We start from the raw sequence: 24,557 nt of genomic DNA on the forward strand, positions 1-24,557 counted from the left end.
GGCACAGTATTATTCGCCTCCAGGTGCGATGTGAAATCATCCGTAACTTGGCTGGCGTGAAGGAAGCAAACACACTGCAAACAGCTTCTTGAAGTTCCTCAGTTGTCTCATAACGATTATGGGCGACTTTCTGTTTGATGTGCCCACATAGTGCATTATCACAAGATGTCAGATTTGGACTTTGGGGTGGCCATTTTAAAAGTGCTGGTAAATTTGGTGATCCTCGTCCAATCCATTTGTCTCTGAACACATCATGGAGGAATTCTCTTAAAATGGCCACCCCGAAATCCAGAACTGACATCTTATGTTACGGAGGATTTCACATCGCACCTGGCGGCAAATAATACTGTGCCATGAAAATGGCAGTGTGTGCACACAGATCCTCTGGAGTAAATGGTGGTCATTGGTCTGATTTAATGGTATACCATCCTCTCATCATACGCATGCTGTTAAAATAACATTTTGCAGGTTTGTCTACAATTCAAAGGGGGGTAAAGGGACTTTTGGTACACCCTGTATAATATTATTTGGCCAGTAATACATTTTAATTATTATTTTATTTTTCCTTATCTTTTCTTTCATCCTAAGTACCATAAAAATCAGAATGTCCCTTCATTTTGTGATGAGTTTATTTCAATCGCATTTTACATTAGTGTCGCTAATTTGAATTGAATATTGTTGCCATATTCAGAAACTGCAGGATTTAAGCTTTACAATGATATATAACATGATAGGGTTCCATAAACATGAATAATCAATGCAAGTGTCACAAAATCATGGAATAACCCTGTACGGTTTCATGTTGGCTGTCCGAATTATTCCGTGCATAATGCGCACCACATTTTTTGGGGGCAAAAATTTTGGAAAAAAGGTGCATTATACCTGAGTAAATAAGGTAGTTCAAAGTAGTATTGGCTCAACCCCTAAATTATATGTGATGGTATGAATTCTTTAGAAAATTTATGAATAGTTTTATCTCTCTCACTTTCTTTCCCTTTTTTATTTATTCTTTGAAGTATAGAAACTTACCTCTGCAAGTTTTGTTTCTGTAAGTGTTCAACTAATCACACTGAGAATATGAATCATGCCAATATTAATAAATAAGATTTACATAGAGCCACATATTCGTGGTGAATAAACAATCAAAATTTCGGTACAAAAACTCGACACATTTTGGGATCGAAAGCAGTATATAAAATGACATCTTGGTGTTAAAATGATGAACAAAATCCCAAATTCGATTTAAAAACTATACTTATTACACAAAATAAACACTTCCTTTGTAATAGTTTAAGTTTATTCCTATGTAAAGGATTCCAGTTGTGCTTCTCAAATTTTTCACAGAACTGAGAACAATTCTCCATAATTTTGCGTAACTTACAGAATAATTCAGAGTTCAGAAAGTGTTGTGTTGGTAAATAAACTCAAAATTTCATGTTTGAGAGTTTATTTCACATTTTGCAGCCAATTTCGCATTGTTTCATGACAAGACATGGTAGGAAAATTTACCTCATACCTTTCAAAACCATGAAAAATGAACATTACAGTGTGTTGTTTTACAGTTCATGTTTCTGTGAAAAATGAAATGTGCATACCACTAGATATACAACATGAAGTATAAATCATTCTTTTAAATATGTCAATAACTGGCCACACTTGCATGGGATTTCGAACTTAAGCCACCAAGTTACACATGATTTACGTTATAATTGAGTATTAAAGTATTTTTTTGAAAACCAGGCATGTTTACTGAAATTCTCTACTGACAGACAGAACTACTAGATACCTGAAGAAGATCGGTTGTAGATTCTTGTTGTTACATACATCAATTTACCTGAGTTATATACTAAGTATATTTGAATATCCCATTTACTCACAGAAATGTTATTCATGTTGAGTTGCACTGGAGTCATAATACTTTTGAAAAAAAATATGCATGATAATTGTTTGTGTGCAAGGTGCAATATTTTTAATTACCTGGGCTTTCAGAATTTTAAGTTGTGTTTCATTTTTTTTAGTATGTGGGGTTTTTCATTATGTACAGTATATATGCTTTCCAAGCTTCTAGTGATATCCCATATCTATGAAGTCTTCGCACAAGCTCTTGATATTCCGGTGTTTTTTTAAGAGTATCATCAATGGATCTCATTGTGGGTGAATGTAAATGCAGAAGAAACTTCTGGAAAGAAGGTTCGTTGACTTCCACATCCAAGTATAAATTGAGAATCTTATCGAGTGGTAAAGCTAGTAATATTTCGCTCAGCATGCCGTGGACTGACCGTGAAGATCTGTGCGTCATGGTTCTTTCTGTGACTGGCGGTAATTCAAATAGCACATTGATTATATTCAGGGTTTGATATACATCCACACCTTCACTTTTAAGATATTCAGCTAGCTGTAATGAAAAAGATAAGAAGAGAAAATGTTTGGCATCTTGGACCAAATCTAAATAGACTTATTTACATTGCTAGTCAACACATAATAAAATACCATTACTAGGACTAGAACAAAGCATCAGCCTTATATAAAATAAAGTTAGTAATGAAATCGGAAATTGTACTTCATTCACTCAATGTAAATGTTTTATGGGTAATAGAATGTCTTCATTTATTATGCTAAAAATTAGGATGGACTACCATGAAATATTTGGTGAAAGGTACATTCACGGAGTAACTGCAATTACTTTTGCCATATTAAAAGACTTGTACTTTACAAAACTTAGGAATATCAATTATAACTAGGGCTCTGAAGTTGATGAAAAATTATATATTTTTTCTGAGCCTTGAAAACAATGCCAAACCTGATATCAGTCAGTTTCCCTTCAGTTAGAATGAGAAAACGTTGTTTTTATTTTGCATGTTTTTTTTTTCCAGCCTTTTTGGCTTTTAGGTCATTTTTCAGTATGTTTTACCGTTTTTATTGAAATTTTCTACAGTTTTGAGGTTTATTTTTCTCTTTCCTGTTGTTTTGTGAATTTTAAATACATTTGCTGTCATAGCTTACACATTTAAATTTGCTGTTATGGTCTGTTTAGCAAGTTTGCCATTATTCGATCAATGGAAAAACACCTTATTGTTTTTAATTGAAATCTTTTGCAATTAATTAAATAATTATGTCTGGTAAATTTATTTTCCTCCACCAAATTTGAAATACTTTGGGGTCTCCTTCCTGACCACTATTATCATTTTCATCTGTGGCTTTAAAGTAAAATTAGTTAGAACATTAAAAAAATATTATAATTTGCTGTACATGAAACACAACTGTATCTTCATATCCTGACCGACTACTGTATCTTGTAAGGCTCACTCTAAGAGGAGGTGAATGACTTACACAGAAAAATATTGTGGTGTATTTTATGTAACCCTGTATAAAACTACAGTAGCACTTACAACCTTGGTGACAATGAAGTTCGACCAGAAAGGAATACGTGATTAAATGCACAGAGGCATAGGCAGTGGCATGGGTGACCCGCAGAAGTGACGCATGTGTGTAAGAGGAGGCATGTGAGCAGGCAAGAATCGTGATCCCAGCATGTTGCACCCAAGGTCACGTAAAGAACGAAAATGGGGAACTATATGCGTGACATTGAACTTCGACCAGGCACCAGATCCATACGGAAAATTCCAGATAGTGGCGCATTCGACAGAAGCATGACGTCACGGACACGATAAGGGAGTCCGCCGTATATAAGCGCTTCCTGTGCACCTAGGAACCGCAGTGCATCATCACCATTGCCAGGGGCAAACCTATTGGCAACACCGTGAGGAGAAGAGTGGTGGAGTTGCAACGGGATGGACTCAGTGAATGGGAAATAGGGCGCCAACTGAACTTACCCAAGTCAACCGTCCACTGCATCATTAAACACCACCAAAATACGTGTACTACAGAGCCAGGTAAGGCCCCCGGTCGAAAACGCCTGCTGAGCGTGCATGACCTACGGATATTTAGGCGCAATATCCAGACCAACAATCATGTTTCTGTGGCCGAATTACGACTGTGGACTCGAGAACGCTTTCACATTGAAGTGTCAACCAGAACCATTCGCCGTTACCTACAGCGATGCGGTTACCGAGTGTACAAGGCGAAACTTAAACCCTTCCTTTCCATGTTGAACAAAGGCAATCGACTACGGTGGGCACGAATGTACCGGGGATGGACATTTCGGCAGTGGAACAGGGTTTTGTGGACGGACGAATCCATTTTCAATGTTGTGTACGGGAAAATACGGAAAACAGTCATTTGTTGGAAGGAGGAACAGAATGAAGCAAAATGTTATGCACGTCTGGTACAGAAACCTGCGTCAGTAATGGTATGGGGATGCATGACGGCATCTGGGCTTGGCCCACTACACGTCTGTGAGGCCATTGTGAATGCACACGCCTATACATGCATACTGGAGCGGCATCTTCCCACAGTGCGAAGGCACATGTTCCACAGGCGGTGTCTCATCTTTCAACACGACAATGCCAGGCCTCATACAGCATGGCTGACAAGAGAATGGTTGACTCGCCATCACGTGCGAACTCTGCCATGGCCACCATCGAGTCCCGACCTCTTGCCCATTGGGAATGTATGGCGTGTTCTTAAGCGACGTGTGCAACAGAGGGGACCCACGACAGTGGCTGCTCTTATCACCTGCCTGCAGGAGGAATGGTACCGCATCGATGTGGAATACCTTGAACGACTTGTCCGCAGCATGCCCCGACGCATTGCCACAGTTATTCGCCGACGGGGCGGCATCACACCATGGTAAACAGGATCCCCTCTAACAGTGGTCGAACTTCAATGTGATGTGTAGATGGACGAAAATGTTTTATTTTGTGTGGACATCATACATTGCTGCGTTGCAGCGGAAATTTATGTTTTCCTTTGTTCCATGTAGCCTCCTGAATAAAATATGTTCAGCATATGCATGTGTTCTCCTTCTTTCACAACGCACTCCTATATTTGTGACTGGTCGAACTTCATTGTCACTAAGGTTGTAATTGATTTTTTCCCCTTTGCTTCGGTAGTTCAAACCACCAAACAATGCCTTTTATCGAATTATTCAACCACTCTTGTAATTTACAAAAAATTCAAGCTTTCAATTTGAAAGTGAGAATTATTTTGAGGTTATTTTTCAACATTTTAGGTCATCAACCTCCGAGCCCTAATTATAACTTCTTTTGTTCATAAAAATAAGACAGAATTTTACATTAACTTAAAGGCTATTTACAGAACATTGTATCTGTAAAGTTTTAGGCACTTTGCTGATACAGGGTGGTGCAGGGAAACTGGAAAATTTCAGTTGACGTAAATGCACGAATAGACACAGGAAAAAAATACATTTAATGCATGGAAATGTATGTACAAAGTATGTATGATTGAAATTCATTAACAATGGCACTAACATGTCACTTTACTTGTTGAAGATGACATCGGAAAGATGTGTTCCATTTCAGCATACACATTCTGACAGCCTGCTGTGGAAACTCTAGAATGCTTGGTGTATCATGCCTCGAGGAATGCCACTGATTTCTTCTTCAAACTTCTGTTTCAGTTGAGCGATAGTTGCAGGACGTGTGCTGTATACTTTGCTTTTGAGATGCCCCCACAGAAGGAAATGGAATACGACTGTGACGTCCTAGCTGGTAATGGTGCCGAAATATTATTTGCGCTGCAGTCACACTATCACTGTTCTTATAAAATGCTTTCACAGCGAACACACATTCCACACCTCTCCAATGCACCATCATGACTAAATGCAATGCCTTCTCAATGATGTTGCATCGGTCCCGAACAAATGCTGGCACTACAGTGTTGCTAATCCTAGATTCAAGATTTCCCATTTCCCTGCACCACCCTTGCATGTTTAAAATGACCAATATTGATAGCACACATATTAATCTACCCCAATGCTAGTAATACAATTATTTAGAATATTGCAATTAATAAAAGTTACATTTGGCTAATAGAAATGGATGTGTTGCAATGAAAGGGTCCCAGATTAAACTAATACTGGATGTATATTTCAATGGTTCTTTTTAACTATAGGTCCAGTTCTGTTTACCCTACATGTGCATGAGAAACTTTTCTCACCAACTGCTATTCCTGTCAGAAAATTACATGTATTTGGTTGTCAATAAGAAAAGTTGTAGCAACTAGTACTTTCACCACATAAAACCACCAGTTTGACCCCTTTAATGCTATTTCACCCTCTTGGAGGATGGAACTTGAATTTGAACACAAACCTACTTACATCTGTGAATGCTGCCATGTTTTCAAGAACGTTTATGAATCTTCTGAATTCAGGTGATCGGAGATAGTTAGCTACATCTTGTACTTCAGGATCGGAATCCAAGTGTTTCGAAATGATATCTGTAATTTTGTTCATTGGAATGAGATCAGCAAATTTTTCCAGTACACTGTTGAGGTTTCTTTGCCCATTGTTTGCCGTGCCTGTTAGAATGAAAAGAAATACATAGCAGTATTAAATTAGACTAGTAGATCAGTACTCGTTCTAAGCTGGGTGAATCACTTGGCCTTCATATTTTGGTTTTTGTGTTGACATGATACTTTTGAATGCCCGACAAACTCGTTTTTGTCGTACTTGTTGCTTTCATCTATTACTTGCAAAGATAAGGATGAACATGTCTTTATGTATAATTTGTTGCTCCTACTTGAGACAAATGTATTGATTCAAGAACATAAGCAGCTTTAAGTGCTTTGGAAGTTAAAATTGAAAGTGTGGTAGGCATAAACACACCAGTGTGGGCCATAGTAGATATTATGTTGCCTTAGTATTTAATTCTCTATAAAAACTTGGCATTGTTGAAGTTTGTATTTTTCTTGCCTATTTAGGGCTAGTCGTGATGTGGTAAGCGTGACTGATGATAAGATGAAATTAATGGAAGGACACTCACTAAGATACACCTACACCCAGGTAGGATTCAGACTCTGTATCTAGAGTACTGAGATTGCAATTTGACCACTCAATACCAATATCAATAATGTGTGTGTTTTTCTGGTTCATCTATACTTAATATAACATAAAATTATATTCTAGCTAAAATTTCTGCAGATGAAAATTTGCAGTGGTATGTGTAGATGTGCAGGCATATTTAACCCTTTTCGATAATGCAGAACAGATGAAAGATGTACAAGTGTCACATATAAATAATATAATTTACTATTGATTTCATACATGCTTGGTTATCAATCATAAGGCCTCTCCATATTTTGTATTTTGTGATACCTATATTCAGTGCTCGAAAAATTTTCTTTAAAGCTAGGCCCCAGCTCTGAAAATCATGTGCCAGGAAACCACCTACTAGCAATTGTGCATACTACGTACAGTATGTTTCAAAAGTTGCGCAATCCAAACTTTGAAAATATATATCATGCAAATCATAAGAGATATTTACACCGGGTTTTCTGCATTAAACTAATCCTGTAGGCTATCACTGGATTCATAAATTTATGTTAGCATTTATCTAAATAAAAGCAATTACATTATTTTAAAAATCATTGTTAATTTTCTGAAAACATCTGAGAACTGATTTTCAACAATAAATACCAACTCAAACAATTTGTGGGATCAATTGTTGGTGTTTGTCTGATTGTAAAACAGTTGCTTTGTGAGGTACAGCAGAAGCAGGGCATTTTTATTGGAAAACCCCTTGCACATGAGTGTAAGAATGAGTAGTAAAATACTCTTCAGCAATACACACGCACTGCTCCAATGAATACGTCATGCTGAATCAATTTAAAAAACAGGCACAGTAGTGGCGAAAGTGAGCCAGTGGCAGCCTAGGATTCTCTCAAGAGTCCAATTTCGGCACAAAATCATGCAACTGTTTTGGCATGATTTCGACCTGCTAGTGTTAACATATACGGATATATGTCCCAAAAATGGCACTTTTCACTCAACCCATAAAATCGCCAGTCAAAAATTCATCAAATGTTGCACATGACCAATATTGGTCGCAAATGACAGACTGATATTGCATCATTCATCAAATGTCTAATTATGACCCTTCGATAATTTCTTACGTAATTTTCTTACTCAGAAGTTCATTTCTGGAAAAAATTGAATGCTGCTTTCTGTCAGTTATTAATTTATATAATTTTCTGTACGGAGTGAACTAATGATTTTAAGCATTGAAAAATATCTCAATGGATGATGCTTTATAATGCAGAAAACCCGGTGTAAATATCTCGTACGGTTTTCATGATATACATTTCCAAAATTTGATTGTGCAACTTTTGAAACACACTGTATAAGATGCTGAACATCACGGTATTCAAAACATCACTAAATTATTTGAGAAAGCAGGAAATGGGGGAGGAAGGGTAAGAAATTGTTACCGATTCTATGGAATGTTCACAACGTTGATAAAAAAAAAATCATTTGCTAACTTACGCTGTACTGCAATTTGAACTTAGAACCATCAAAAGTTTGTACATATAACAGCAAAAGATCACGCTCGCCAGGCTGAAATTTTTAGTCGCCATGGTGACCTGGCGACTGGTATTTTTCGAGCCCTGCCTATATTTTAACTGAGCTATACATTGACTCTACATGCTAAAAAAAGGAATGGATTTAACTTTTTTTGTGACTGATATAATTCAGCTAGCATTTTGTGTGAAATATTCCAAAATAAATTAAATATCATAAGAATTCTGGTACTTACCGGAACACAATGTAGTATGACTTACAATGATTATAAGTAGAATCTCAAAGACAGACCTCATCTATGCAGTGAGAAAAAGAAGAAAAATTGAATCTATCTTTATGTATAATTACAGTTTCTTTTATGTTTACAATATTTTCAATTTGTTTGAACATACGAAGTGAATTGATTGAGGGATTCAATCTTAGAAACATCAAATTTGAGAATTTTGTTGTGTTCAGCATGCGATTTCTTCGTAATTATTTTTATCATTAATAATAATAATAATTAGGGGAGTACGTGTAAGAGAACTGTAAGGATTCTGTGGCAGACACCTTGAGTTGTTAAGTACTCAGTCTTCCTTTATTCCGTGAGTGTCTTTGGACAGTGTGCTATATTTCTATTAATCCTTTTCAATCAATGTGGATAAAACACCAGAGAATAATATGTAGAACTATGGATGGTCTAGTAAGACTGGCACGCAATGTCAGAGACCTATTGGAGTTTCCAAAATTAATGAATTTAGTTACGTATCAATTCAAGCAATCTCAAACACAGCAACCCATTGCAATACACTTCAATTAAACTTTTCATTATAACAAGATAAATGTGCATATACACTGACCATGTTAATTAATTAATTAATCCAGTAAAATTAATACCTTATATACTCGGAAAATAAATTTACAAGACCTATTTGATGCTAAGAATTCACGTGGGATGTTAACTTTGCACTGATGCAGTTTGAGCAATTCAAATCCCATGTTATTTTGATTACTGCCATTGAATGGTTTAATTGTTTCCTGAATGGGTCATAAACCACCATTTTTATGGTCAATAAAGAAGGGTGTATAGCTTATGCATCTGTTAGTCATTTACTCTCTTTTGTGAATAATTTAAGCACTGTACAAATTGAACAAAACAGACTGGAGGAAACTTTAGAAATATAAGTATACTTATGTGTAAATTAGGAAGGAAGCCCTTTTACCCATTTTTTATTTCACTTAAATTTGCAGAAAATATCCCAATAACTGACCACTTGCTCAAAAATATCCAATGTTAGCACTGGTACCTATGACCGTTGAAATGAAATAGGAGGGAATGAGTTTGATGTAACTTATTTTGATCTCGGATAGGATAATCCGAATTTGACCTGCAGTTTAAAGTAAGATCCAATACATTGTACAGAATGTTTCAAAAGTTGCACAACCCAAACTTTGAAAATTTATATCATGGAAACCGTACAAGATATTTACACCAGTTTTTCTGCATTCTAAAGCCTCCATTGAGATATTTTTCAATGGTTAACATCAGGCGCGGAGCATCCATGTAAGCCGTGTAAGCCGGGCTTACACTTCATTAGTTCTAGTAAAATGTATGTAATTATCTGGTAAAAATTCGTAAACAACTTCAAAGTTCAAATCGGGTCGACACCAGTGTTCGAGATCATGTTTGTTAGATTGCAACACTTCAGTGCCAGGCAGCACGTGGGATCTCCCACCTTCTGCTTGTGGAAAGCTGTAAGCCTTCTGAATCTTGCCTTACAAATTTCTGACCGCAAAAGAGCACTGCCTACCCTATCTGGGTGCAAGGCCCGTTCTCTGGGTGGAGAAGAGCGGGCCAAAACCCACGTGTGTAAACCTTCCAGCCAGAGGCTTACAACAGCGTTGCAGACCTTATGTTTACAAAAAGTGTTGTTCTTACAAAAAGTGTTGTTCATGGATGTCCGCAGTATTTCTTTCCACCGGGGTTGATTAAGCATAGTAATTTTTCCAGGGGTGGGGGTAAACTAGGTATATTTCCCCCATAATAAAGTTGCCTCCTCAAAAGATACAAATTCAATTTGAAGTTAACATTTTTCTGCAACGCCCTTACAATAATTAACATAATTTGATGTGACTGAAATGAAATTATATGTGTGAAATATATTCTTTTATGGTTGACATTCATTTTCCAGGAAGGGCTTCCTCCCCTTGCTCCTTCTGGACATCCATGATCTCCTTTAAACTCCGTAATTATGCTACATACTACTAAATTGTTCTGCGATCTACATATTATTAATATTAATTTGCATCAAGAAATAAATATAAATTCGAATGGTTCAACCAACGGGATGAGTTCGACGTCATACGTGAAAAGTTTGGGAAAATTCAACTACCACGAACAGCGGCCCTCTTGTTTCATTTATATCACCAACTTCCAAACGACTTTTGAAACTTGTGTGAGATTTAGCACCATTATGCTTGGGTTGGCTTCACTGTCTAACCGTGAACACGCGCCAGTGAGACCCAGGTCCTGCAAGAGGAGGGTTCTCCAGCGTTGTCGGGTATGAATGAATGGTTGGCTGCAAAGGAAATTTGAGCCAGTGGTGTTTCAAGGAGGTTTTTTCCAGGAACAGGGAATTCTGAAGCAAAAAACTAACAGGAAGGGAAAAAAGGAGAAACACCTAATAATGAGCGAGAAACGGGAAAATTAGATATACAAACGCTTGTTTCTGTTTTTCGCTTGTAGGAGAGCACAAACATTGGAAATATTAAGATTTCTGTTTTTCGTTTATATTTGAACTCAGCTGGTAGTAATTGAGCTAACAAGCGCAATAACTTTTTCAAAAATTAAAATGTTTAATTAAAACTGAATATTGAACCAGTTTTACAAATCTCATGTCAAATGTGAACAAAATATTATTAATTACATAGTCCGTGGTTTAAACACTCTTCGAACAACATACGAAATGGCTGTATATGGTTGTGTACCATTCAGAATTTACGGTTCTACGATTCTCTAGTGGCACTGTAGCTATATGTCAGTTTTTCCCCAAAAAACAGGCGACCATTTGCTTCGAAGTGCTTCTTGCACGAACAACTGTTGTTGGTTTCTGGATGTAGGTAGGCCCACCACTTCTCTAGCAGGCACGGTAACAGAAACGAAAAATAAAGTGCCCCAATTTTGTGATCATGGTATGAGCTGATACTTGGTTATGCAGCGGTTGTAAAAAGTATTCAGCACTTTTCTGTTTTCGTTTCTTTATTATCATTATTCTTCATTTTATCTAACTTTGCATTTTTTTATGGATAAGTTACTCATTGCGATAGGAATAAAACCGACGTAATTATCAGTTGAAATGTAGGAGATATACAGCCTAGCAAAGAAAACACCAGGCTCAGGGATTTATCCAGAATATTTAATCTGATGTAGTGTAACTTTGTTTTTAAATGATGTAAGGTTAAATTTAGTGCCAAAATTAGGGTTTTGTGAAAAATTTCAGGGAGGTGTTCTGAAAAAATGGGGGAGGGGTTGATGATTGTGGATAAATCACTGACCCAGCCCCAAAATAAACACAAGCCTTCATCATGCTAGGCTTACACTGTTGGAAAGGTCACGCTCCGCCACTGGTTAACATTATCATTTCACTCCATTCAGAATATTATATAAATTAATAACTGGCGGAAAGTAGCATTAATTTTTTCTTCTAGAAAGCCACTTTTCGATTAGAATAATGTGTAAGAAATTATTGGAAGATCATAATTAGACGTCTGATGACTGATGCCATATCAACCTGACATTTGCAACTGCAACTTGTAAGATTTTAAAAACAAATGTACATCATTTAAAGACAAGATATTATGTTTGTTTATTATGATGATAAAAATGTATATCCTTCATTATATTCGGGGATAATATAATTGGTTCATTATATATACATATACATAATGTTTATAAGTGAGAACTAAATTGTTAAAACTTTCAATTCATATATACAGGGTGAGGCAGTCAAGAGGGAAGGTTTAAAAAATTCACAAAAATATAGAGAGCAAATATTATTTATTTTTTGAACATGAATGTACTGTACATGAGTGGAAATTACTAGTGTACCTGAAAAATGTTCATTTTTTTAATATGGTGTCAGTAAGATGACGCCCTTGGTGTTGCACACATTGTCGGAGTCTCAGAGTAAATTTGCTCCACAAATGCTTAATTCTTATTTTAATTGCATTAAGTTTGGTGGCAGTATAAAATTGGATAACTCCTTTTCCTCATTTTCAGCCAAGGCATGTGGTAAACAGGTTTTGGGACGCAAAGTGTTTTGCAGCATGATAGGTAATCTGTTCATCTGATCATTGCCCTGCTACCTCCCTTCATGTAAGGCCACACGTTAGGGGCGCCACTTAATTGATGCCACCTGTCCTTTTGGTGCCACTCTGTATACCACGGCTAATCTCTAGGGTTATGGGTTCTTTTCTTGGAATGCGAATCAAACAGCTGAGATATATACCAATGGATATAAATAAAGGAAATATACAAGGCACGTCCAGAAAGTAAGTTCCGTTTGGTAATAAAATTAAATTGTGTACAGATACAGAAAAGTTATTTATTGCACAAAATTCTACAACTCTTAAACTACTAACTGCCGAAATTTTGCAGGCATTTGTCATAGCGTGGCACAAGTTTTTGTATACCTTCTTCATAGAAATTTGCCGCCTGTGTCTTCAACCAGTTGGAAACAGTTTCTTTCAGCTCGTCGTCATTGTTGAAGTGTTGACCGCCAAGGAAAGACTTGAGATGTAAGAACAGATGAAAGTCGCTAGGAGCGAGGTCAGGGCTGTACGGAGGATGGTCAAACACGTCCCAGCCAAATCCCTGTAGGAGGTTTTTCGTCACATTTGCAGTGTGTGGTCGTGCGTTGTCGTGAAGAAAAACAACACCTTTTGACAGCAATCCTCGACGCTTATTCTGTATTATTATTATTGCGCAATACAGAATAAGCTTATAAATTAGTTTCAAGAAGCTATATTACACTGATATGTAAGTCGATAAAAAATGGGATAGCAGAATATGAGTGGTAAAAGTTAATATCTTGAACAAACGTACAATAATTAGTTGTTATTTTTTGCGTAAACATGTTAAGCCTCTATGTCATGGTAAGGGTTTATAGCTCTTCGACATCGCTAATTTATTTTGCACATGATAATTAAGAATATTAATGACATCAATATTGGATATTTATTATATTTGATGATTCGAACATGTGAAAAGTACGGAATGCTCCGTGAAATGCTGGTATGCAGCACATAAAATGTAATGTATATTTCTAACAACTTAATAACATACTGCTGTACTTATGAAAAATAACGTTGAATACACTAGCAAATACAATTTGAGTGGATTAGGTGATTACGGAATGAATAGGCTACATAAAATTATTACTTTTGTACGTCTGTAAGTTCATTCTCTAATGTTTCTTCTGACTCCAATAAAGCTGGCTGTGCACCATGTTAGTACCGTGCGTCCATTTCGATCTGCAGCCGAGAGATCGGGAGAAGCGTGGCGGGCGGCGCTGACGGAGATGCCGACATTTGCGGCCTGTAATGCCCGCTTATTTTTATAGACATATGCAGACATTTATATAAATATTGCAAAACGAGCACTAACCTGTGTTATAACACGCAAAAGTTCTTCTGTAATTCATCCAAGTTCTGCTCTTATATACACAAATAAATATGCTATAGAAACGATGTTACGAGCCACAGATAATAATGCATTTTAATCATAGTTTTGACCAGTAACGTCCTGTTTAAGTTTATATCCTTGAAAGAGTTTTGTGGCCATGGGAATCGTTTGGAGGTTTCGAATGTGCAACACTGTATCAGGATTACACTGCAGACGAAACCGATAAAAGTGAATGGTTTTCGTGAGCTTCCTTGCAATCCGAAATATCCGAGCTCGAGTTTTTTGTTCCTTTGCAACTAGATGAAGACAGAGTTGTAAATATAGTGGTGAGCAATGTAAAGAGTTGTAAATATAGTGGCGAGCAATGTAAACCAAGAGCGTGTTAATTTCGTACTGTGCACAAGAGTGTTATTCTTGGTTACTTGCAGTTACTTGTTTGTGTTATTGTAGTGTGTATGTGTTATGTGTCAGTGAGACGATTGGAATGCCAGCCACAAGATTCACGTTAGAACAAAGATTTTTTATGTATGACACGTACGTGAAAACAAACTCGTGTCGAGACGTGTGTAGGTAATTTGTACAGAAATTCCCATGCGTTTCAACTCCACACAGAGATACGGTTAGACATCTTGTCCTTAAATTACGAGAAACTGTATCGTTAAATTTTAAAACACCTAAGCAAAAACGACGGATTCTAACCGAAGCAAAACTCGATGATATTGGTGCAGCGTTAGAACGTTCTCCAAACAAACCTCTACGCCGTGTTTCACAAGAGGTGGGCGTGTCAAAATCATCGGCACATACAGTCACTAAGCTACTAAAATTAAAACCATACTCTTATAACACAGGTTAGTGCTAGTTTTGCAATATTTATATAAATGTCTGCATATGTCCATAAAAATAAGTGGGCATTTCAGGCCGCAAATGTCGGCATCTCCGTCAGCGCCGCCCGTCATGCTTCTCCCGATCTCTCGGCTGCAGATCGAAATGGTCGCACGATATTTTCAGGTACTCTCCTAGTACATCAATCTTGGTGAACAGTTTGAGCTTATGTATTAATGTTTATGTTAATTTATAGGGTTTTCAAAATAATTTAAAGATATTTTAAGACTATTTAGGCCATCAAGTTACACTTGTCTATCAATATTTTCAAATATTCATAGATTTATTTAAAATGTTGTGATTATTTAAATACCTATTGTTATATTATAGAATAAACATTTGCCACAATATTGGTGCAAAACTAATAAGAAGTTGCACATTTTAAAATAATTGTTGAGCCACTATTTTCATCTAATTTTTAACTGAGTTACAATTTATCTTCTAGGTTTGTGACAATCAGTTATCCATGCAGTAGTGGAAATCTGCCAAGTGACGAGCTGGTCCATCAGCCATCACCAGGCACCAGTTGTTCTTTGATAAGAGCCAAGTGAAGAAGTCTCATGGTACAACACACTGCCTGGATCCCTGCTTCCAACAGTGGCACCACCTCTCATGATGACACAGGCAAGAAGGTAAGTGATAAAACTTTTTTTCCCCTACAATTTTAACCTGTGCAACAATTAGGGCTTAAGACAGGGCAGAATTTGAAAATTTCATGGAAATGTCCAAAAATTATCAGATTTTTTATAAAAAACAGTGTGATAAGAAAACCATAGAGCCAGTGCTATAAGCTATTTGGTGCACATACTTTTTGTGTATAATTGCATTTTTCTCACTGCTGCCAGTTCATTATTCAATGGTTGGCAGTGCAACTTTCTCCAAAAGTTAACTGACATTAATATAGCAACATAGCTCTTGAGGGTCAGGTGAGAGTAGCCAACTTTGTGACATGCCCTTCTACCAGATGACAAAATCTGTGCAGAGTTATTTTCATTCATTCATTCTTCACCATGTCTGAAGAGGATGGTACTGCCGATGGTATTCGACGTCTTCCACATCGATGGCAGCGTGCTGTGGACAATGCAGGAGATTATTTCGAAGGTTTGTCATAATCAGACAAGTTTTTGTAACATGTGCACATGTGTATGTCACAGGGTCAGACAGGTTTTTGTAACTTGTACATTAATACATGTGTATGTCACAGGGTTGCTTGGGTTTTCTTTCATGATTCCTACCAACAAAATATCCATAATGGATACTCATTCAGTTGTGTATAACAAATTTTTAATACATCCTTCAATTGTCGAATTATTACTGCTTTGCCATGACTTACTCCCCAACCCTCGTATATACAGGGTGACACAGGGAAATGTAATAATTTTTTAATGAACATTACACAGTTAATTGTACACCAAACACTATTATTTTTTTGTGTGTAATGTGTGTGATCTATTGCCATTTATTTATTTACAGCCCACACCGCCAGATATTCCATGAACAGCCTACGGGGATTGTTTCCTGGTCATTTGATTTCCAGGTTTGGAGATGTGCCTTGGCCTCCCCGATCTCCCGACCTGAGTATGTGCAACTTCTTTCTGTGGGAGTATTTAAAGGAGCGAGTTTACGTCAACAAACCCCGTTCATTAGACAAACTGAAGACAGCTATTCATAGGGAGGTGCAGCAGATCACTCAGGAGACATTGGAACGCATGTGAAGCAGCTTCACCTCTCGACTGGAAAACTGCATTATGTAAGATGGACATCACCTTCCAGATGCGATTTTTTCTATGTAACACAAATGGCATTACTTCCCACACCTATTCAAACCCCAGGAATAAAGTTTGGTGTCACATTAACTGTATACTGTTAATTCAAAAATGAGTACATTTCCCTGAAATCATAAATCTTCTCTCAGTTTCATTTTTACGTTGTTTGTTTGTTGAAATGTGTAAATAGCATTGCCTGCTATTTGCACCGGTCTGAAGATACAAACTAACAATTATACTTTGCATCGTGTTACTACCAATGTGGTCTGTAGAACTAGATAACTCGCAAACAACGTGAGCGAACGACGATTTGGTGAAAGAGATGACAATATGCAAAAACCTTTTGTAATGCAAATTCTGATTTCATGTTTCATTTTATGGACCATTGTGCTTTAGTGTTCAGGGGGTGATATCTTGAGCAACTAATTCAGATACTGAATTGGCAAAATTACACCAGAGAGAAAATCTGTTTGATTGATTGATTTGGCATTTTAAGTTTATGTATAATAAGTAGAGACCGGATGTTAGGCAAAATGCCTATTCTTTCCTGTTAGAGATATGATGAAAAAGAATGTTGCGAAGGCCAGGGGGGGGGGAGGGATTAGCTTAGTTTAAAGGCAATTTAATTTTGCCTATTTCATATGATATTGCCTATATTATTTCATAAATGCCAGATATTGCCTATTTTAGGCATTTTCTTTAAAATTGGGACATGACTGAACTCTGTGCATACAATTTCCTGTTCCCAGGATTAGTTTCAGATCCTTCCAAGAAATTTAAAAATAACAGTTTACAGTAGAAAGCTGAATGGCCTGCTCAAGGTCAAGCTCCACCCCAATTCATTGGAAGAATGTCACAAAGTGGGTGATTGGCCTCAACCCTTTCACTTCCCTGTTGCATTCCACAGGTGCACGTAGTCTGGAGAAAGCTCTTCAAAGGATCATTGTAGTTTTCTCTCTCGTGGTTTGTGGTGGAAATTTTGTGTGTATTTGTGCTTTTTCCTCACAGAAATGCCCAAGGAAGCATCTTCTGTGAGAACCAAATTGAGCAACTATGTGAAAGAATTCAGGTCCAGTGTGTTTACAACTGATGGATCGGTGTTATATTGTAAGTTATGTGAAAAGTCTGTGAATTGCACGAAAACATATTATGTTATGCAACACTTAGAAACTGCTAAACACAAATCGGTTTCTATTGAGAAGCAAAAGTCATGCGAGGTAAAACCGTCACTAATTACATCATATGCTATTTCTCCTAGGCAGTCTCAGTTTTCTGCAGATTTGTGTAAGGCATTCATAGAGATATGTGGAAATTGCATAATGCCTCTTTAAGGGAATTCCTATCGAAGTACACAGGTGAATATGTACCGAATGAGTCAACACTGTGTTAAAATTATGTCGAAGGGTGTTACATGGGTGTCATTGAAAGAATTAGGGAAGAAGTTAGGGGGAAAACATTTGGGTGTCTATTGATGAAACAACCAATGCTATGGGAAGGTTTCTTGCTAATGTTGTAATTGGTACAATGGAACACAATGTAGAGCCCAAAATATTTCTTCTTGCATGTGAGCAACTGGAATAAACTAATAGTACAGCAATTGCTCAGTTGTTCACTTCCGCACTAAATTTGCTTTGGCCGGATGGTGTTAAGCATGAAGATGTGCTTTTGTTTGTAACAGATGCAGGGCCATATATGAAAAAATCAGCAACGGCCCTTAAAGTTATTTTCCCCGCTATGCTGCACATAACATGTCTCACGCATGCTGTCCATCAAGTTGCAGAGGAAATTCGTGTTTCAGTTCCCAAAGTTGACTCTTTAATTTCCAATGCTAAGAAAATATTCCTCAAAGCACCATCCCGGGTTCTTTTGTGTAAAGAAACAGCCCCTGAACTTGCTTTGCCTCCACAGCCAATACTAACTAGATGGGGTACTACTTGGATATCTGCTACAGTATATTACAGGACCAACTATCAGAAGGTGGCTGAAGTAATTAATTCCCTATCTCAAGACGATGCAACATCAGTAACACAGCATCTTTTGAACAATTCTGTTAGGATTCATCACCACCAATTATTCAAATTTGCCAGACACAATAACATTACTGGAAGAGAGAAGTGAAACACTGATAAATTCTATGGACCGTTTTCATTCTGCAGTTGACCAAATTTGTGCTGTACTGGTGCTAAAGGTCAGGCTGTTCGTGAGAAATGTCAGCGAGTTTTTGCAGCTAATAAGCGCAATTCAACAAGTTCTGAAAGGTGAAAATATACAAACTGAGTTAGATCCACATGTTCTCGCGTGCTTTAAGTATGCTCTGGTAACATCTGTGGAGGTTGAAAGATCTTTATCAATTCTAAAAGGCTCTCATACATTATATACATTAAGCAGCACAACCCAAATTTTATAGAAAATGTTTTGTCCGATAGCAGACATAACTTGTCGGTTGATCACCTGAAGAAATACCTTGTGATGTGCAACCGCAATTAGTGCTTCTTATTCAGAGACTGCCAAACTGTACAGTACAAACTTGAAATGCATTTAAACAGTTTCTTAGTTCAAACTACTGTGTGGAATTGTATAGTGTAATTTTTTTAACTGAAATAAACCTGTGTGCAGTGATAAAGTGTAGATTTACATAATTTCCGTACTGGTTGGAAGTAGCCGACAATTTCTTTTGTCAGACTATTGTGTGTAGCAATTATACAATGGAAAATTTTGGGCTGACGTGACTTCTGTTTGCAGTGATTTATTAAGTACAATATTGGACTGCTGTCTCTAATGATGAGCTCCTGGTTTATTTTAAGCAACTATAAAGAATGTACAGGTATGTTTCTATATTTTTTAAACACCCTATTTCATTTTGTATGTCTATCTTCATTATTTTGAGTTAAATTTCATTGCCTATTTGTATTTTAATGCCTATTTTGAAAATTATGTGCTTATTTGCTTGCCTATTTTATATGTTTTAGTGCCTAAACATCCGGTCTCTAATAATAAGGCTAATCAGAACTGGATCTACAGTTTAAAGTGGGATCCGAACCACCATGTGCCTCCACCGGGTATCAAACCCAGGACCCTTTGATTACAAGGCGGCGATGCTACCATTTGCACCATAGTGGAGCCCCCCCCCCAAAAAAAAATGTTTAATGTAGAACAACCACCAGTCACACAAAGTTCCAAAATATTTACGATGGCACTTTTTGCGAAACTTGATTCGTACTCCTCTACAGGTGTCAGCAGTGGCGGTGATTAGGGGTGGGAGCAAGAGGTGCAATCACCACCACTGGGTGTGAGTGATACAAATGTTTTCTACCACGGAATAAATCTCTGCAATTTCAAATTAATAAACGTGATGAACATTTCAAGTGCTCTTTGAACAATTTAGAATCTATTAGTTGGCAACAGTTTGCATGACTCATGTATCTGGAGACGGTGCAAAACCGGAATGAGCGTTCACTGCAGATAAGCGAGCTGGGTTTTGCAAGGCCAGCCTGTACCTGTGGGTTTTCGATGCTTGACGGGTCAATCCCCAGGCCTATATAGTTTTACCCACCCGCTCGCCAGCCAAGTGGGCATAGTAAGTGAATCTGGCCGATTTGCAGCTCTGTAGAATCCTGTGCACTTGAAGCAAAGTGATTGCTCTTAGCATGCAAAGTTAATTGGGCACAATCCATTGTCCAGTGATTCTAATTATACATATTATAATACTATATGCTTTGACAAAGTGGCCCTTCTCTTGTCTTCAGCTGAACTAATTTATTTTTGCCGGTGATGGAACATATGACAGACCAATGATTTTACTACAAATGTGGTATGCTAACCAACTACTCCACAGTGTCCCTTCCCCCCAGGCATTCTGTACTAACTTTAGTTCTACTTAATTTCTAATTCTGGAGATGAGAAGACCATATTTGCCTGCATTCTACACAGGGATGATTTATAGGGATAAGGGGGATTGCAGCCTTCATAGCAAAGTTCTCCAGGCAATTTTAAAATATATTTTCAGACTATGCTGTGGTCCTCTAACATGCTCAGAATCATACAATCATGTTTTAAGTGTTCAACTGCATGCTATATTTAAAGGTTGTTCAACATTCAAGAAGGCAATATGATATTATTTGACTTCTTCACTTACAGGCCAATTTTAACTGACTTTCCTAGGATTTCCAAGTTGATAGAAACCAGGTTTTTAAAAATTTATATGTAGAAAATTTAGTTCCCACATAAACTTCAAATGTATTTTCCCCAAGTTTTCCAGAATCCTCAATTGTTTCCAAAGTAATTGATACACAGCTAATTACTTTAATTTTACAATGACCTGTTCCATATCCCCTAATAATCACACAATTCTCACCTTCTTTATTATTATTATTATTATTAGGAATGGTACAAATTAATTGGTAACCTTATAGCCTGGTATCAGCAGATATAGGTTTATCACTACAATTTCAAGTAATTTTACCAACCAGATGTACAAAGGCTGTCACAGAGAAGGTGAGACTAATTCCTGTATAGGAAAACAGCGACCTCCATTGGCTAGTAAATGTACTAGGGTGACAATTTGGTTCATTAGCTGCCGATTGAGACCAAAATGAGCACAATAGTTCAAAAAGTCGTGACTGTGTAGCAGTTAAAAGACAAGCATGTACAGTCATGGAAAATAGTTCTTGGGCCACGAGACCTACGATATCGTAACATCTTAAAGCCTGTTGTCTATGCAACCCAAATAACAAAATTGTCGCTTGGGTTTGCCTGGCGGACCTGGATTCTCGGGAATGATTGAGTATTGACAGAAGCGTGAGTCATACCCCCAGGCCCAGCCATAACAAACAACAGCTGGGTGCCGTGAGACCACCAGAAAAAGTTTCAGGAATTGGTTTCTTATCAACAGCTTTTCGTAAGAAAATGTTCTCTTTACTGATATTAGATTCATTGTCAAGAATTACACTGAAATGGTGGTTTTCGTCGTATCATCACCGCGCAACACACATGCTGTCAACCCAGAAGTCCTTGAAAAAGATTGGAGTTAAAACAACTACTTGACAAATGATAAGACGAATCGATATTCATTAGTCCCAACTTAGAATTTTGTGTAAGACATGGATCATCATGTCCTATCATCCATTTCATAACTTCATTAATCATCCTCATCGCCTTTGTTGACGCCAAGTGCTAGAAAAGCAATATAAAATAAGCAAAATTAAGAAATTAATAAATGACATTTTGAGCGATTTCACGCAGCGACTCAGTTGCATGTAGACAAAGTTTCATTAATCGGGAACCAAGGGCCCCCTCGTTGTGCTTCATTGTCATTTTCCCTCCACTTTGCCTGCCGCGATTAACCTGATGTTGATTAATGCACAATCCACAAAGTGCACCAAAGCGGCGGATATTATGAATAGGTAAACTATGTGATATTATGCTAATTTACAATTTAGTAATAAAATGTGAATTTTGGGGGCTTCAGTTAAGTGGCTGCACATCCATTACGTAATCGGGATATCATCAAATTGTACGAAGCGTGTCTACACCTATGTAAAGTGTCAGTCCCCGTCATAGGCGTACGCAGACCCTCTGATTAGAGGGGGATAGCCTTGATTATATTTCAGGCCGGAAAATAATAACGTAATTTCATCTCACTTGTTTAAATTTTATTGCATTGATGGGTGTGTTTATATATACACCCCTCCCCCCGCCCCACACACACATATAAATACATACATACATATATATATACAACACACACACACACACACACACATATATATACAGGGTGTCATTTTAATGGCGCCCACGGACCACGGAAACGTATAGAGAACATCAAAACAAACAACATTTCTCAGTAACATTTTTCTCGTTGGTGCATCATTTCGGCGCTACAGTCGTTCAAAAAAGCCCGTTTTGCCGCCTGAATGCTGGCAACCACACACAACATTTAATTGCATTTGTGACGTCATATCCCGTCCTGAAGCGATGCGTTCCAGCGTTGCCAGGAACACTCATATTCTGTGAAAAATGACATAGCTACAATCAGCCACATTATGTACCGTAAAAGAAAACGAGAAAACACGTTCTTTAACCTAACTGGAAGTAAACAAACGACACGAAAACAGAAATCAAGTGGAAGTGGTCATATCGAATTTTGTCTCAGCTTGTATGTCAAATATTTGCAAATCTAGTCACCAAGTTGGCATCTACAATTTAGTCTATCCACTTCGTCCTTCTGATACTAGTTTTCTGTGACACACTGAACAGATGACAAAATACTAGAAATGGAAGAACTCAAAATTCCAAAGGTAAGCAACACATAATATAATGTATATTCAGTGCATTATGAGGCAAGTGATAAAAATTGTTGAAACAACTGGGATATAAGTAGTAGTAATACAAGCTCCAAGCTCTCCGACGACTGTGTTTATCTATGCACCGGATATACATGTAATGTAATAGTTTGCAACTGTGAACAGGACAGTATATTCGCTACTGATTCATAATTAGATTCTTACTGTGGTTGTACGTGTTTTAGCCGTAATGTAACAACGTGAACCTCGGATACTTCCGTTATCAGCACAAAAGTACCCCAAGGCATCTGGACACAAACCTGTAGATACCAACCTTGCAACGAGATTTGCAAATATTTGACATGTAACTGGGCGCAAACAGCCACATGTAAGCTGTAAGTCCAATAAAATGTATATGTTGTTGATATTTGACATGTAGGCTGAGACAAAATCCGAAATTGACACTTCATTTTGAATACGTTTTTACCATTTCTCATATCGTTGGTTCACTTCCCACTTAACCTGAGATGACTGCTGACCTTCTGGCTGGTAGGCTATGACGTTCGGTCTACTGGACGCGTTTCTCGTTTCGTTTTACACTTAATCACGTCATTGGTAGTTTGTAAATTTTCACAAAATTTGTGTGTTCTTTGCAACTCTGCCGTGCGCTGTTTCGCCGCAGGAAATGACGTCACAGATACGATCAAATGTTGTGTTGGGTTGCCAGCATCCAGGCGGCAAAACGGTCTTTTTTGAACAGCTGTAGCGCCGAAATGATGCACCAACGAGAAAAATGTTACTGAGAAAAGTTGTTTGTTTTGATGTCCTCTATACGAATCTGTGGTCCGTGGGCGCCATTAAAATGACACCCTGTATATATATACATATATACCAACAGTAAAAATCATATAAATTGTCTCTCAAATCTGCGCGTTCCTTTTCCTCCAAACAATTGTTCATGCACTTAAGAGAAAACCTTTTAGCAGCAGTACTTCTCTCTTCGGTAATATAAAATGCATTACAGAAAACGAATTGCGAGCAAAGCTACCAATAAATTTTCAGATCCAAATTTTTGCAAAATGAAAACAATGTCGATTTAATATGGGAAAAAAATTCATGGAGCGCCATATTATTCTCTTTTACAATTTTTTTCATTTAGATCGTTTGGCTTCCAGGGTTAACTCCCGCCGACCCCTAGCTACGGCTCTGAACTTGACTAGACTGCAAGAAAAGCAGACATTGCGAGCGAAGTGAGCAAGAACATTTTACAAAAGGTATTTATATTTGTATAAAATTTGAAATCAAGGGGGCAATTGCAGCTCTGTCCCTCCCCCCCCCCCACACCTCCCGCAGGTGCTCTTGGCAGTCAGGAAGAAATAATGCAAGAAAGACGTGAAAACAAAATCCATCTTGAGTATCCTTTTGTCCTGCTACTCTTAGATTCTGCTACTCTTGCTTTCCTTTACTTCCATGTTTGCCCCCTAAAATTGATTTCTGTTCAAGGTTGTGGGGGGCTGTGGTTTCGCCAC

The 24,557-nt window shown here is 37.5% G+C and overlaps 1 protein-coding gene across 1 annotated transcript in view; it reads right to left on the bottom strand.

Moving 5' to 3' along the window:
• Positions 1-632: 632 nt before the first annotated feature.
• The window catches only part of LOC145988820 (protein G12), a 43,269-nt gene continuing 19,344 nt past the window's right edge, over positions 633-24,557 (bottom strand). Inside the window, exons 2-4 of the mRNA XM_083124030.1 lie at positions 8,673-8,733; positions 6,239-6,438; positions 633-2,395 (exon numbers count right to left, since the gene is read on the bottom strand). Coding sequence (XP_082980156.1) covers positions 2,015-2,395; positions 6,239-6,438; positions 8,673-8,733 — 642 coding nt within the window. The 3' untranslated portion in view covers positions 633-2,014. The remainder of the gene's footprint in view (positions 2,396-6,238; positions 6,439-8,672; positions 8,734-24,557) is intronic.

Source organism: Lepisma saccharinum, chromosome 6 (genome assembly GCF_977018435.1).
Source record: "Lepisma saccharinum chromosome 6, izLepSacc3.1, whole genome shotgun sequence".
Classification (NCBI taxonomy): domain Eukaryota; kingdom Metazoa; phylum Arthropoda; class Insecta; order Zygentoma; family Lepismatidae; genus Lepisma; species Lepisma saccharinum.